General features: G+C 39.3%; 1 protein-coding gene across 2 annotated transcripts in view; it reads right to left on the bottom strand.

Moving 5' to 3' along the window:
- The window catches only part of LOC127618824 (arf-GAP with coiled-coil, ANK repeat and PH domain-containing protein 3-like), a 90,408-nt gene extending 73,972 nt beyond the window's left edge, over nucleotides 1-16,436 (bottom strand). For both annotated transcript variants that reach the window (XM_052091461.1, XM_052091462.1), the window contains exon 1: nucleotides 16,288-16,436. In XM_052091461.1, coding sequence (XP_051947421.1) covers nucleotides 16,288-16,334 — 47 coding nt within the window. In that variant the 5' untranslated portion in view covers nucleotides 16,335-16,436. The remainder of the gene's footprint in view (nucleotides 1-16,287) is intronic.

Raw genomic sequence — 16,436 nt, 5'->3', positions numbered from 1 at the left:
AGGAGTGAGTGCCACCCTCTGTATGTTTTGGCTAGGAAGGGTAGTTTATTTAGGGTGTCTTGGACGCTGAAGATCTTTTCTTTTGTCTCTTTTGTTTCTAGTCAGTTTAGAGGTTTACAAATAGTTAGAGTGGATTTTGTATAGCTTATTTCTTTTGTTTGGCACTGCTCATGTCCGTTTCTCGCCCTTCCTGTGTCCTGGTATTATCAGGTATTATAAATATATGTATATGTATATTTATTTTCATTCCACTTACCACTTGCTCACCATGCACATAGCACTTGTATACTAAATAACTTACATAAACACTTTATGTCCCTTGGTTGCGTCATTTGTTATCCAGCACGTCAGTTATTTTTAATGTCATTAAATGCCACTCCCCAACACCCCTAGACGAGCTTGGGGTTGTAACAACACTGGTTAAACTCGGAGAGGTCACTTTAATGGCAGGTTAGGTTCACTTTCTGGATTCCTCCAATGCAGTCTCTCTTCATGTTACTCTACAGAGTAAAGTACATCAATCTACTGTATTTATTTGTCGGATGAAGGAGTAAAAAACAAAACAGTTCCAACACTGTCCTCAGATTCATTCAGTGAAAGTGAAATATCAATGGGCGGCACAGTGGCTCAGTGGGTAACACTGTCACTGTCGGAGTTTGCATGTTCTCCCTGTGTTTGTGCAGGTTTCCTCTGGGTGCTCCAGTTACTCCCACAGATCAAAAACATGCAGGTTAATTGATTAATAATAATTATTTCATTTAATAGCACTTTCTAGACACTCAAAGCACTCTAAATTGTATAGGGGAATCTCATCTGGATGATGCAACGGCAGTCATAGTGTGCCAGAAAGCCCACCACACACCAGCTGTTGGTGGAGAGGAGAGTCAAGTAGCCAATTCAGGGATGGGGATTATTAGGAGGCCATGCTAGATAAGGGCCAATGGGGGAATTTGGCCTCCCTAATACCTCTTCTTTAAAATTGGAAATGTGAATGTCTATGTCTCTGTGTGTTAGCCCTGTGATGGACTGGCAACGTGTCCAGGGTGCTTCCCTGTCTTTGGCCCGAGACAGCTGGGAAGGGCACCACTGAAATGTAGTGTGAGTAGAAAACTACTCAAGTAAGAGTAAAAGAGTGCAATGGTGACATTTAAAAGTAATCATGAGTAGTGAGTATTGAGTTGCAAAACCTATGCCCCATTATAATAAAAACTGAATGACATCTTTTAAAATACATCAATTTTCTATGATAAACACTACATGAATCTGATTCCAAAAAATAAAAGGGAGACATGAAAAAGATGAAAAAGTTATTTTCAATACACTGATCACCATTTTAAATCGTAATGTATGAAACAATTACATTAAAATCAGTTTATGTGTAGGGTCCCTTAATTTCCCTTAATGCCAACAGAGCGTTATTATTGTGCATAACATGTTCAAACAATGCAAGGAATGCAAAAAATGCTACATAAGCAGGATCATGACTTGTCCTGCACAATAGAGGAGGTAGAGCAGGCATAGGAAAAGTTGTTTGGTACAGGAGCTACATCATGCTTAAAAAGGAATAATTCAACCAAAAATGAAAATTCTCTCATTTACTCACCCTCATGCCATCCTGGATGTGCATTACTTTCTTTCTTCTGCAGAACACAAATTAAGAGTTTTAGAAGAATATCTCAGCTCTTGAAAGTGAATGAAATTAAAGTGAATCGGTGCTAAAATATTGAAGCACCACGAATCACATAAATCAGCATAAAAGTAGTCTAATCCATGGGCCTCCAGTCGTTTAATCCATGTCTTCAGAAGCGATATAATAGATGTGGTGAGAAACAGATCAATATTTAATTGCTTTTTTACTATTAATTCTCCTCCCTGCTCAGTCAATCTCCACTTTAACTTTCACTTTTTTCTTGTGTTTTTGGTGATTCACATTCTTCATGCATATCACCACCTACTGGGCAGAGAGAAGAATTGAAATAGTGATCTGTTTCTCACCCACACCTGTCATATTACTTCTGAAGTCATAGATTAAACCACTGGAGTTGTATGTATTACTTTAATGCTGCTTTTATGTGCTTTTTGGAGCGTCAACATTTTGGCACCCCTTCACTTACATTGAATGGACCTACAGAGCTGAAATATTCTTCTAAAAATCTTAATTTGTGTTCTGAAGAAAGAAAGTAATCGACAGATGGCAGGAGGTTGAGTAAATGACAAGATCAGCACATGGGGGGTACATTGTCCTCCTTTTGAGATACAATGTTCCACATTGATTTAGTTCTTGTATCTTCTAAGCCCAGAAATAGTTGTGTTCTCATTATAATGCATGACGCACAATTTTCTGAAGTTTGTGACTGGTGAAATGTTCTGCTGAAGTTTTGCTCTGCAAATGTTGATACTTTTCTATCTTTATAAAGGCTAATCATAATTATACAAATTTTTATCATCTCTACTTTCCAGGTAATTTATTAAACTAGCACTCAAACATTAGCCGCCTGTCAATCAAACAGCGCACAGCGACAGACGTCAGGAAATAAAAAGTCATTCTTTTATATTCATCTAGATCAACCAACCAGTGGTGCTCTTGCTATCGTGATTGATGTAATGAACACCCCTGTTCTAGATGTAGAACATAGGTTAAATATAGAAAACTACTCAAAAGTTTGATCGAGGACCTCTCTCTCTCTCCAATAAATATCTAGATTATTTTATTGCCCAGTCCTATTGATAACATTGACTTAATCTCTCACAGCAGCCCAATAATCACAGTGATAGATAGTTAAATGACATGCTATTTTATAGACACACAGAATCAAGCAAGCAGAATAATGAAATGTACCTTGATATGTTTCTTCAAATTAGAGGCAGGATTAATGCTGATATCTGGCTTGAGCAAGTTAAAACTGTAAACTGTGCTTGAGGCATTCTCCACAGTTGGCGCCAGATCTGCAGCTGCCGTTCAAGTTTTTTTACGTGTGATTTGACGGGAGTCACGAGCATGCAGCCCAGACATGCAGACATCAGCACATATGCCTGTTGACTAATACATGGCTAGGGACACAAGTGTTATATTCATTAATCTTAAACGAAGCAACACAGAACTTGAAGGACTATTTAAAGTAAGCTCTTTGAGTAGAGGTAAATGTAATTATGAGACAAATTTAGGGCGCACCATACAATACGGTGTGGGCAACCTACCCACAGTTGTACAATATGTCCAATTGTCTAAAAGTTCTAAAGATGTTACTCTATTCCCATCCTGGTCACAGCAATCCATTAAATATTTCTGACTATAATATGACATATTTGTTCAATGTATTTGGCCAATAGCTGAATAATTTCTTAGGAAGTGCTTCCTGCTGGTTGGAGAATGTCTAATACAACCCCTCAAACCCATTAAAATCTGTTCTACGGTGCCAGATTTTAACAGACACCTTGGCCGAGTCTTTCCTCTAGACCTTGAAAACAAGGACAAAGCCATAATGTGATGCAGCAAAGCACCTTTACTTACTGGCAGGGAACTGGATTTCGTCCAATTAAGCTATTCTCCCTGTATAAGTGCATCATGGGTAATTAAATAAAGGGCTGGGGGGGTTATCAGTTATGGACTCCCTCTGAACTGTACACTGCTCTAAATACTGCAGATATTGTGCTCGAGAGAATCCAGTTCAAAGCTCAAAGACTGGAACCAAATGATTTCAGCGAAAACATCTTTACATAGTTTGAAAATGTGGGTATGTACGGAATGACATACTACTGAAGTATTTACGAAAGACCGTCGTTTTCAGTAAGAGGTCAACCGATATATCTCTTTTATCGATACTGGTCAAAAGTGGGTGGGTGATCTGCTGTTTTACTCATGACTTGCAAAAGTGAATAAAAGTAATTATTGTTGTAGCGACTCTAGTGTTCATTTCACCAGCAAACTGCTGTGATAAGTACAATGAGCGTAAAAATTATTTTTAAAAAATGCAGGTAAAGAGACCAGGTTTAAAATCTCTTAAATAAAACATAAAAATGTGTCACCTACTACTGGTAATATCGGCCTTATCCATCAGCCACCCTGCTCTCTAGATATTAATATCTGGCATTGGAAACAGTCATATCAGTCTTACATAAGAGAGCCATTGACAGCCATGTGTATCTATCAACTATGTGTCTATATAAGGCAAGTCTGAGAAAGATATTTCAAAAGGCTCAGGAATCTGGAACAGACTGAAAAAGAGCCAATTTTTTCAGTGGTTTATTCTCTTAAAGGGATATTTAATCCATAAATGGTGTTAATAATTAATCCCAAATTCTGTCAGCATTTACCTACCATCATTTTGTTGCAAACAAGTATCACTTTCTGTGGAACGCAAAAGGAGATATTAAGCCTCAGTTAAGATTTATTTTCATCGTATGAAAAAAGATGCAATTGAAGTGAATGGTAGCCTAACATCTTGCCTAACATATCCCTTTAAAAGTCTGAAATGACCAATAAAAGTTTTGTAACTCAACAAAACAACCTATATCATTGGCCAAACAGGCACATGGCTATTCAGAGGAAGCAATGTGAGTCATACGGCCCTTAGTCAAATATTAGATTTCACTTAATAAACCACTCACACTCTCTTCCGGCAGTTCTTCACTCATTGTTGCATCTCTCCCATGACTCTTTTTCATCTTGTAGGATGTTGGATAAAAGTAGATTTGCAAACTGTTCTAAATTCAAGGCCCTGAGTCTTGGCCTTTGTGTGGTGAACTTAATCAGCTTTTGTAGACAGGAAGGAATTCCAGGCTTCATGCAGTGCAATGGTGACAAAAGACAGTAATGACATCACCTCTGCCTCATAAGTTAAGTCTGTTTAACAGGAGGAATTAGAGGCCTCAGGCTGAGGGGACATATTTGTGGTGCCTGATAAGGCAAACATCACTAGTACTAACTTGACCGTTTCGCACCGTTTGTGCTGCAAACAAGAATGATAGCTAAAATTGTATGGCTTGTTGAGTGTAAATTGTTCAACATCTTGTTAAGAAGTGTGCTATTACCTTTCTAAGGGATTGGGATTTACGATTTATGATAAAAAAAAATTCCATAGGCAAAGGAATTCGATAGATTTACATTTAAGGAGGCATCCAAGTCATATCAAGGAACCAGAATATCATTGATACTTAGGGACAATAAGCAATCACCCAGAACACCCTAGCAACTAGGCACATCATAAAATATCAATATATAAATTATTGTTCCCATTCTGTCGCTCACTCGATGTTGTGACGATGTAGTGACACTAGGGATCGCTCGAGAGCCCCGAAACACCTCAATCTTTGAGAAAAGGCCAATGGAAATTGGCGAGTGGAATTTGCATGCCACTCCCCCAGACATACTGGTATAAAAGGAGAAGGAATGCCACCTCTCATTCAGATTTTTTCTTCGGAGCTGAGCGGTTGTGTATCAGCAAGCTGAATCCCACTGCAGTTCTATTCACCTCTGAATGAAGCGTATGCTGTTGGATATACGGCGCATTCCAGCGGCTTTCTCTCCTTCTGCACAATTAGTGTAGATTATGCCTCTGGGCGCTTAGACAGTGCTACAAAAAGAGTATATATTTCTGAAAAGAGTATATTTTCCTCTATTAGAGCAACACATTGATGTGAACGTATTTTTAAGATGTGTCTTTTTAAAGATGCCTTTCCATTTTTGTGTGATTCCTGGATGCGGTCGTTATCTCTCCGCCTACGATGGCCATGAGCACTGCCTCGTGTGTCTGGGCCGCAATCACACTGATACAGCATTCGTGGATGATTTGTGTTCTCATTGTGAGGACATGACCATGGCAATGTTGCAATCATGACTTTCCACCTTCCGAGGAAAGCCACTTTAGCCAGTCTGTGCATTCTAACACGGGTACGAGGCTGGCCCGGCTGGCGCTGGAGGCAATTTGGGGAGTTCAATGGGCCTCGGACCTCCCGTTCCCCAGCACGCTTGTTTGCCCCCGTTGAGTTCCGAGATGAGACCAGCTTGCCCCATGGCCAGCTTAATGTCTCTTTTGGGGCTCGCGAGCAGGATGAGGTCTCGATCGCTGCATCGGAGAGCGCACTGGCAATGTCGGACACTGAGGACTTTACTGGACTGCCACCTTCGTGTCTGCCCGTCCAGTCTGAGACCGACGCAGAGGTGACCGCTATGCTTGCCTGGGCCGCTGTGAGTGTTGGGTTGGACTTGAACCCTCCATCCTCACCTGAGCCCTCACGGCTAGATGATTGGTTCCTGGGTTCAGGGCACCGCTCACGGCCACCCCCCCACCCCCATCCCTGTCTTCCCGGAAGTGCACGACGAACTGATGAAGTCATGAGGGCACATTTTGCTGCCCAAAACTGACTTCCAGGTTCATCCGCTCTCTCTACCCTCAACGGCGGGGTGGCCAACGGGTACATGGAGGTTCCTCAGGTGTATAAGGTGGTCGCAGTGCACCTATGCCCACAAAAGGCCACCACCTGGCAGGATCATCCGGTGCTCCCCTCCAGGCCGGTAGGACTACATAGTCTATGGCAACCAAAGCCTACAGTGCTGCTGGACAGGCCGCCTCTGCCTTGCATGCCATGGCCCTTCAGCAAGTACATCAGGCCAATGCACTGAAAGAGCTGCACGTGGGTAGTCCTGAACCCAATGTGCTGCAACTGACCTCGCCCTCCGGGCGACGAAGGTGACAGCGCGAGCACTCAGGCAGGAAATGTTCACCTTGGTGTGCAGGAGCGCCACCTGTTGATGAATCTGGTCGAGATGAGGGAAGCCGACAAAGTTTGCTTTCTCAACACCATTGAGGACTTTGCCCTGTAGTTCTCAGCGGTGAAAAAGCTGATAGAGGCTATACAGCACATCTTGTACCCTGTCTGAAAAGCTGTGGCAGCTCCGCCACTGCCCAAGCCCTGTTCTCGGTCCCAGTGTAGAGCCCCCCGAAGGAAGCAGATGCCCCCTGCCTTATGGCCTGGCACGAGGACACGGAAGGCTCCTAAGCGTCCCTGAGACGGACGAACAGGAGAGAGGTGTTCATCTTCTTTCTGTGAATAAAAGCTCTGGCCTCTGGAGCGCTGTTTCAGAATTCGATTTTTACATTTCGGAAGAAAATTTTAGTGGTGCTTGAATATTAATATTAATATTCACCACTTCAAATATTAATATTGATATTAACGTCGTCGCTAGGGTGTTGTGTGTGGTTTATGGTTTAAGACCATTTCCTTGGATTTGGAGCATTTGGATCAAGAAGAACTGACTCTGAATGTCAGCACACCTTGATGTCCCAGGACCGTGTGCAGGGGGAATGTGGGCTAATCCATGATTAGCAGAAATGTTCAAACTGCTGACTTAATCCCTGTTGTTTTCACATTGAGGCTGTTAGCCCACAAGGCAGAACAAATCACCAATACCGTTAACAAGATGAAGAGAACATCTCTGTCAGTCTCAATGACATGCTCAGTGTGTCTTATTTAATAACGTAAAAATAGGCTAATTAAATTAATGAGGATGGCCTTGAGGTCTTTGGAACCTCGACAATTAGTCTTCTAAAGCATGAAAATGTGATGACATCTAATTAGCTATATATACAGAGTAAAAGGATGATGCACATTGATTTAGAATAAAAACTATGCATTTAAAGTGTGTGCTTATTCTTTTAATTAGCCTAGATACTCTTGGCTATATCAACATCATGCTAAGGCCTAGTTTCAAGAAGGTCTGGTTGATATTTTGAATATTCACAATATCACAACGATTTTTAAGTGCTTTACATCAAGTTTCCTAAAGAGCGTGTCATTACACTAGTTTCCTGATCCCTCGTTTTGAGGTTCGTGAGTATGAGAGCGTTAAGACAGAGATGTTTTAATAGTGTCTTTGATTTAAACTTCCACTTGCAAAAACGGCGTTACACATGTAGCTTTGATTGTTTGATGGGAACTGATTCAAAATGGTTTCATTACCACAATGACATTTTGCGTAGTTCAACGTGCAAAATGCATGTAACAAGCTTTAATACATCCGCTGTCTTCAGTCAGTTTCGCTTGGCAAACAAATACTCCTGACACACAAAAATACATTTATATGATTAGTCTAAGGACATGCAACTATTTAAGACACCTGTAGACATCAGACATAATCTGTTTGAAATAACTTTAAGCATGGTTAAAAATTACCTTTAATCACAGATTAATGAGGTCATCGCCCTAAATAAAATTGGATCATGTTGCTAAACATCTCAACAATTCAACTTAACTCAAGTTAAAATGTGAAACAGTTTGGATTGGAAATTGCGAAGTTTTTGTTCAATTAATAAATTACCCATAAAGAACTTACAAGAGAATAAAGACTGTAGAATCAAGAGAAAACAACAATTATTTGGACGAAAACGTATTTTACACAAGAACGTGAATGAAATAACGCTTCTAGCTATGCTCGATTTCACGCATGCATTTAAAATTGTGTCGAAATTCATAACGCACAAGTGTTGACGGAAGTCTCGCTACAGCAGATACATTTGACTTTACGCAAACACAAATCAGCTGACCTAGTGTTATAATTAAGCCATGTCCACATTAAAACGTTTTTGAACAAAAGCTCAGTTTTCCATTTCTTAACGTTATCATTTTGCAAAGTATGAGGTACTAGGGAGCGTTTCGTAAGTCTCTGTTTTATATGGGGGAAAACGCAGTTTCACAGAAATACATTTTAGTTTGAAAACTCAGTATGTGATACTAGAGAGGGTTTTCAAAAGTATCAGTTTTCATTGGAAGAAATGACTGTTCCACAAAAATACTAGCCTATTTGTTTGAAATCTCAGTTTCCTGTTTCCCAATAAAGTGTCTAAGACGACAGGGTTTTAATTTTTTTTCCTGAAAGAGATTTGCGCTCTCCCATCAATACCTTTTGCATTCCCTTTGCAATAGTTTGTGTTCTCTCGCAATAGTTTGTGTTCCCTCGCAATAGTTTGTATTCTCTCGCAATAGTTTGCGTTCCCTCGCAATAGTTTTGAATTCCCTCGCAATAGTTTGTATTCTCTCGCAATAGTTTGTGTTCCCATGCAATAGTTTGTATTCCCTCGCAATAGTTTGTGTTCCCTCGCAATAGTTTGTGTTCCCTCACAATAGTTTGTGTTCCCTCACAATAGTTTGTATTCCCTCGTAATAGTTTGTGTTCCCTCGCAATAGTTTGTATTCCCTCGCAATAGTTTGTGTTCCCTCGCAATAGTTTGTGTTCCCTCGCAATAGTTTGTGTTCCCTCGCAATAGTTTTGAATTCCCTCGCAATAGTTTGTATTCTCTCGCAATAGTTTGTGTTCCCATGCAATAGTTTTGAATTCCCTCACAATAAGTTTTGCGTTCCCTCGCAATAGTTTGTGTTCCCTCGCAATAGTTTGTATTCTTTCGCAATAGTTTGTGTTCCCTCGCAATAGTTTTGAATTCCCTCGCAATAAGTTTTGGATTCCCTCGCAATAGTTTTGAATTCCCTCGCAATAGTTTTTGCATCCCCTCACAATAGTTTGTGCTTTCTCGCAATAAGTTTTGCATTCCCTTGCAATAGTTTTTGCATCCCCTCACAATAGTTTGTGTTCCCTCGCAATAAGTTTTGTGTTCCCGTGCAATACGTTTTGCATTTCCTTGTAATAGTTTTGTGTTCCCTAACAATACATTTACCATGGTTGTACTATAGTAACCGTATTTTAACCTTGATATTCAAAGTGATAAATTAGTAATAATACAGGAAAACAAAAACTATGGTAATAAAAATCATAATTTTTGGGTTATTATGGTTTTACGGTATGCACCGTTGTATTGGCCGCATGGTAAATTTATTGCGAGACAACTCAAAACTTATGGCAAGGGCACAAAAACTATTTCTGAAAAAAATTCACGTCCATTCTTCTAAGAGTCTCCTTTATTAGTGTGGGGAGTTGTATGTGGATAGCACAGAGAATAGCGTGAAGCCTCCAAACATGCCTTGTCTCCGCAGTAACGCGCTCAACAAGCCACATGATAAGATGCGTGGATTGATGGTCTCAGACGCAGAGGCAACTGTGATTCGTCGTCCGCCACCCGGATTGAGGCGAGTCACTATGCCACCAAGAGGACTTAAGAGCGCATTGGGAATTGGGCATTCCATATTGGGGAGAAAAAGGGAGGAAAAAAAGAGAAGCCACCATACGTCTGCCAGCTGTTGGTCTCCAATCATCATGACCCAATTGATACGCCTCAGTAAAAGAAGCCAGTGTGACAGACGGGTTTCATGAACAAAGAGAACATTTTGCTGAAAAGCTGGAGATGACACATGCTTGAAGCACACACTAAACTTATGCCACGGGTCACAGCAACAGGACAACGATGCGTTCCCTTTCAACAATAGCTGCTCCATTGATATAAACAGCAGCTTCATTCATGACTTCACACAACTTGGTCAATATCAATCAAAGTCACTAAATATGTTTTCTAAAGTCATAGGATAACTTTGCATTAAGGAAAGAGCTAAATGTAAGTTTAAGTGTATTTTGTATACAAGTGTACTTTTTCACTTGGTTACACTTCTGTGAGTGTAGTAAAGACAAAATCCTTATATTCAAGATCTATTCTCTAAAAGCAAGTCTAAATATCTTATATGCTGCTTCTCAGGCGAATGCATCTTTTTTTAAAGGGATTTTTAGATATTTTTAAATATTTTTATTTTTAATAGTATATTTAACATTCTCTGATAAAAAAAAAATATTCTGCAGTATAGCTGTTAAAGTAAATGTACATTGTTTTAAAGGATTTTAGATATTTAAATAGGAAAACAAGCCAAAAATAAAAAATCAAAAACGTATTTTGTAACAGTATATAATGGGGTGAAGACTTCCTCTCTCACCTTTCTGTTCACTTCAATCCATCTTTAACTCACAAAAAAACAAACTCCCTCTTATTAATCAAGCTGCGTATTGCCAATTTCACGATAAGAAATGTACAATGACACATATATTATGATTCAATAAGTTGAGAGCCATCACGTTATAATCTAGCTGCAGCAAGTGCGCGCTCGAGGAATGAGAGTCTCTGCATCAGAGTGTGCAGTTTCAATCTCTCCCCCTTAAATCGGGACACTTCGCACAACTCATAGAAGAGGCACTGACTGCACAGAGAAATGCTAGTTTCAGAGTTTGTAGTTATTTACATGACCTAACTTCCGTATTATTTGAACTTTAACAAAGCAATGACGCATTAAATATAACTACATTTAAGAGGTGAAGTCGGGTGTTTCCTTTAAAGACGTTCGACGTGCAAGTTTTGCTTCAGCGGAGCGGCAGCGCCGTCTCCGCTTATTCCACAACGAGAGTGCTTCTTTATTTACTTATTTTGTATTTTTTTATAAATCCCTCATACATGGCGTCACCTGATCTACATCACCTGAAGATGTTTGGAAGGTTTAGAGTGCATCTGTGTAATTCCTCCTCTCCTCAGTCAGGCGCTAGCTTCAGTGCTGCTATTGCGCACCGTCATTACAGTTTCATATGATCTCATGTTACGTTAAATGAGAACAAAAGACTATTTGACAACGAAAATGTTTGTCGACAACTTTTTGTTGTCTGTCTTTCCGATAAAATCAACTAATCATTTATGCCCTAATCCTGATGTGGCAAGTTCAACAATTGAGGGCTACAGCAAAGGGGAAGGTCCCTTATATCAAAACCTAAAACTGAACTATATCTTAGTAGTCAGATATAATACATATAAAACAGATATATGCAGATACTCCGCCTTCAAATTTACATCCACCAAATGTTTACTGCAAGGATCATAATTTTTTTTTTTACATAAGAATTATTTGATCATAGGTCTTTTTCTTTTTAAATGCAGTCTAGTAGACATTCAGTGGTCACAGTCGAATATAGCCACAGTTAGCGATCATCATCATTTGGGCTTAGAAGAGGCCTGAAAAAACACTCGGCGAAACAGTAAAATAACTTGAAAACAACCGCAGGATGGACCTCTCTAAAAAAAACAACAGTCCGTTCTGCCAGTGAACTATTACATAAGGAACTGTATTTCCACCATCAAGCTTAGCAGCCAAACAAAACCAGTACAAATGTGCTGCATGTTTTCTAAAGCAGTCAAAAGCTCTCAAATGAAACTTGAATTCTGGAGATGTAATGAAATTAGTAACTTCTGGCGGTAGAATGTATCAGACCGGTCACAGAGGGGGTTGGAAAGGAAGGTGACACAGCAGATTTGAGTCAGGAATGATGGATAATATTTGGTCAGGTGGTTACAATCTGCTACACATCCCATATCTGTTAGCCTTAAAGCTGCAGTCTGGTGATCGCACACACAATGAAGATTAGGGATGTCCCGGCACAGAGTTTGTTTTTCTGAGACAGATTACTTGCCGATACAGAGTCTGATACATGTTTTTTTTTCTTTTTTCTGAACTGCATATAAACATATACAGTTTATTTCAATTTTATCATAAACATAATATAATATAATATAATATAATATAATAAATACATTTAACCTTTCATTAAATTAAAGTATAACAATTAATTTTCAACATGATTTGTATAATACAATTACTACTGATTTATAATTATTATTTGTATTAGTTGTAGTAGCAGTAATATAACAGTGAATATCACATTCTGTCACATTTTAAATTTAAATTGAGATTTATTTATTTTTTAACTGAGCTTTTATTTTGAAGTGTTTGTTCTGTGTTGCTTTGACCAAGGAGCTCTGACGTTATGACGGGCTTCCCACTCCAGAAACGCCTGGCACCAACAAGATTACATTTGTACCATTTCAATTGAGTCCCAGAAAATACTGTTTCTGTATTTTAGGCTTTGTTACTGTGAAAATTATCTGTGAGTCAATGCATTCTATGCTACATTATGCAAAAACTACTACCATTTTTTGCGGCCTTGACCTTTCAGAATACCATTCATAGAGTGACTAGAAGTTCCTGTATCCAAAGTGCAAGGTTTTTGAGGTTTGCCAGACACTGGCTGGGATAGAATTGCTCCAAATGATGGATAGATGTGAACTGCAAGGGAACACTGTGTGAAGAGTGTGTGAATTCAACCATGCGGAGGTAACATGTAGCATGCACCAACAAGTGAAAGAAGTAGATTGTATTAAATGTTTCAGATGGGGGTAAAAATTATCTTGTCTGAATTATCATGGTTCTTGACCTCCTGGTATATTACGTAACCGCATTTACCTCCACAAAAGGGCCATTAATACTTGTCCCAAATGCACCTTTCGATAATGCATGTCCAATTTACGTACAAGTTATGGCAGTGTTGTAGACTCGATAAAAGCAAGTTGCATTCTTTTTAAGCATTTTCTACATTAATTTTGTGGCTAATTTTAATAACATTCTGTGGAACGGATTTAAACATGGTGAAATGTGTTAAATGGAGCAGAGAATCAATGTAGAATCAAGAATCGTTAAAATCAAGTTTTTTTTATAAACATTAGAACGTTTCTGTAAATCCCTCAACAGACCGAAGAGACCTGACTCACACAGCCAGATGGCATGCATTAAGGTCCTGCTTCACGTGTGGAAGTCTTTGATTTGGAGCAGGGATTGTATCTACCGCCCGCTCACACACACTCTCACTCTGACACATTTACTTCTACACACACGCTCACGTGGGGAGTAATGCGATCTGGTGCTGTGGAGGGGATGTGGGTGTACAGGAATGCTTTTTATTTGTCTAACCTCTGCTTCTCTGTGCTTACCACAGTCACAGCAGGATTCGGTGCGTGGGACATTCGGAATTCTTCAGATCCCATGTTCCATCATACCGTTTAAACCACCGTACCTACTTCCTCTAGGGATATTCAAGAGAGCCATGGGATGGCAAGGAATTTTACCAGTCATTTCAAGTAGAGGTAGACCGATATATTGGTTTTACCGATAAATCGGTGCCGACAGATGCTTTTTGGAACTATAGGTTATCGGAAAAATGTATGCCAATAGTTGCCGATAGTTTTTTCAAAATTATTATTCCTCTATGTTACTCTGTGGTCGGAACTGGAGGATTCTACAGTAAAACAGCTGCCTCTAGAGGTGAAATGAAAACAATCTAAATCTTTCATAATTTTCAATATTCATCCATATTTTTATCCTCACTTCGATGCATACTTTGTTATTTTGATTTTATAATCAAGTGTTCTAAATTGAAGCGAGGCCATGCAAACAAAAATGCGACTACATGGAAATATGCCATGTCAGCACATACATCCCGTCTCCAACTTCATATCTTATACACCTTAATCCTCATTAAACCTCACAGCAAGATTCGGTGCTTGGGACATTTAGATTATGCCGTTTGAACCGCCATTACTGCTTCCTCTCGAAATATACTGTCAAGAGAGCGATGGGAAGGAATTTTCCCAGTAATTTCAGACGAGGTAGACCAATAGGCTTTACCGATTAATCGGTTCTTATAGTTGCTATTTGGAACTATTGATTATTGAAAAAAATATTATAGTATTAAACATATTATTCCTCCATGTTTCTTTGTGGCTAGCGCTGGATACTTCTACAGTTAGAACGGCTTGGTTCTGAATCTGGTGAATATATAGACTACTGGAAGCTTAATTGGGTAAATACTGAAATATTGAGAATTGTAATGGTGGCAAGTTTCCGTCATTTCAAAATAAGAGCCGTTGTGTGTTTTGGGCTTGATTACAGTTAAAAGTCCTATTTTTCTGTCTGTTATTGGGATTTTGGTTGAACAGAAAACTGCATCTGTTACGCATTGGCTATTTCGTATGATTTCGTACGATTTTGATTGTATACATTTGAACGATTTCATCACGTGCAAATGCCCGGATGTCTAATGCGGAAGCGCACATTCCGCACACAAGGAGTTAAGGACATGCTTTTTACAAAGCCCTTACCCAAACCCCTTATCTAAACGTAACCATTCAGTAGAGTATGTAAACATGATAGGAAGCTGTTGTGTGTGACAGAGGCAAGTAATTGTCGCGTATTAGATGGAAACGATGTCCAGCGACATCATTGGCTGTAGCGAAAGTCATTTGAATTCATACAAGTGCAGTCGTAGATATCATACGAATTAGACACATTTAGAAAAGTCGTACAAATCCAGACGATTTTGCCGTGATAGTGTGTTGGAAATATTTTTAACATTCTATAAATCTATATGAAACACTATCGGCCGATTAATCTGCCTTTTACATCACATCTGCAAAATCTACTATCGGTCGACCTCTAATTTCAAGTTACATGTCTACAACAAACAACTATGCTTCAAAGGATGTGGTTTACCCAGTTTGTTGCATGTCAGTTGCATTTACATTCATCCATTTGGCAATGCTTTAACCCAAAGTAACCCCAAAGGGGACAGATTTTTTTTAACACTCCCTTGATGAAACACAAGGAATCAAATTTAGATAAATGCTGTCAAAAAATAAATAAAATATACTGAGACCCAGAGAGGGACATTGATACATCATATGACTAGATATGAGCCATGCCTGAGTGAATCATGGAAAATCAATGACTGCTGGGAATTGGACAACTGGCCAAACATCCCTCTCACACTTACTGCTCAGTCAGTTGGTGTAAACTGCCATGAACTGAGTGAAGGGTGCTACAGTATCATAATTAATGTTATGCTAGGATAAAATCTCATGACAAGATGAACATTCAACTATCATTTGCTCCTCATGTTGTTGCTCCACGTTCCTGTCAGAACTAAAGGTCTGTCAATGGTTCCTTCAGCAACCCCATCATAAGGGAAAGGCTTTGAGGCACTTGAAATTATATATGTAAGTTCCTTAAGGAAATAAATATAAGATTTGAGGCTTTTAAGGGTGTTGGATGATCTCCAGAAGGTTCCGCCAGTGTGGCAGCAGAGGAACCCTAAATGATGCCTCAGGAATCTTTTAATTTTGACATTGTAGGATAGAAACAAGACTCAGGATACATACAATTCATTTATAATAAAATATTGGCTTTAAATTTGTCATTTTATTACGGCTTTGTGATTTGTCGCTTGTGACCAGAGGCAACGCATTAAATGCATTCATTCAAGAAAATTAAAAGCGTAAAACGAATAGTTGACAACCAAAGACTTGCAGTAGGAAACATACAATAGCTATATAACATGTCAGCGTTAATTCTTCAGTTATAACATTCTTTATAACTAGTCATTTCACTCAAGTAGCTAGCCTAAGTCAATGTAAAGCCTCGAAAGCCAAACGAAATAAAGCGCGTCAATGTTAAAACAAGGAGAAATCACACAGTTCAGCCTACCGAAATCGAGGCGAATCTTTGATGCAGTCTTCAAAATCCACCGTCATCCTGAACTATGTGTTTCTTCCAACGATTAAAATGGAAAGTTCATCGCAGACTGTACTGAAGAGTGCTGTTAGCGTAAGAGATCCAATGGACTGGTGGTCCTC

This window comes from Xyrauchen texanus, chromosome 25 (assembly GCF_025860055.1).
Source record: "Xyrauchen texanus isolate HMW12.3.18 chromosome 25, RBS_HiC_50CHRs, whole genome shotgun sequence".
In the NCBI taxonomy this organism is placed as follows: Eukaryota; Metazoa; Chordata; class Actinopteri; order Cypriniformes; family Catostomidae; genus Xyrauchen; species Xyrauchen texanus.
This window is presented reverse-complemented; position numbering and strand designations above follow the sequence as displayed.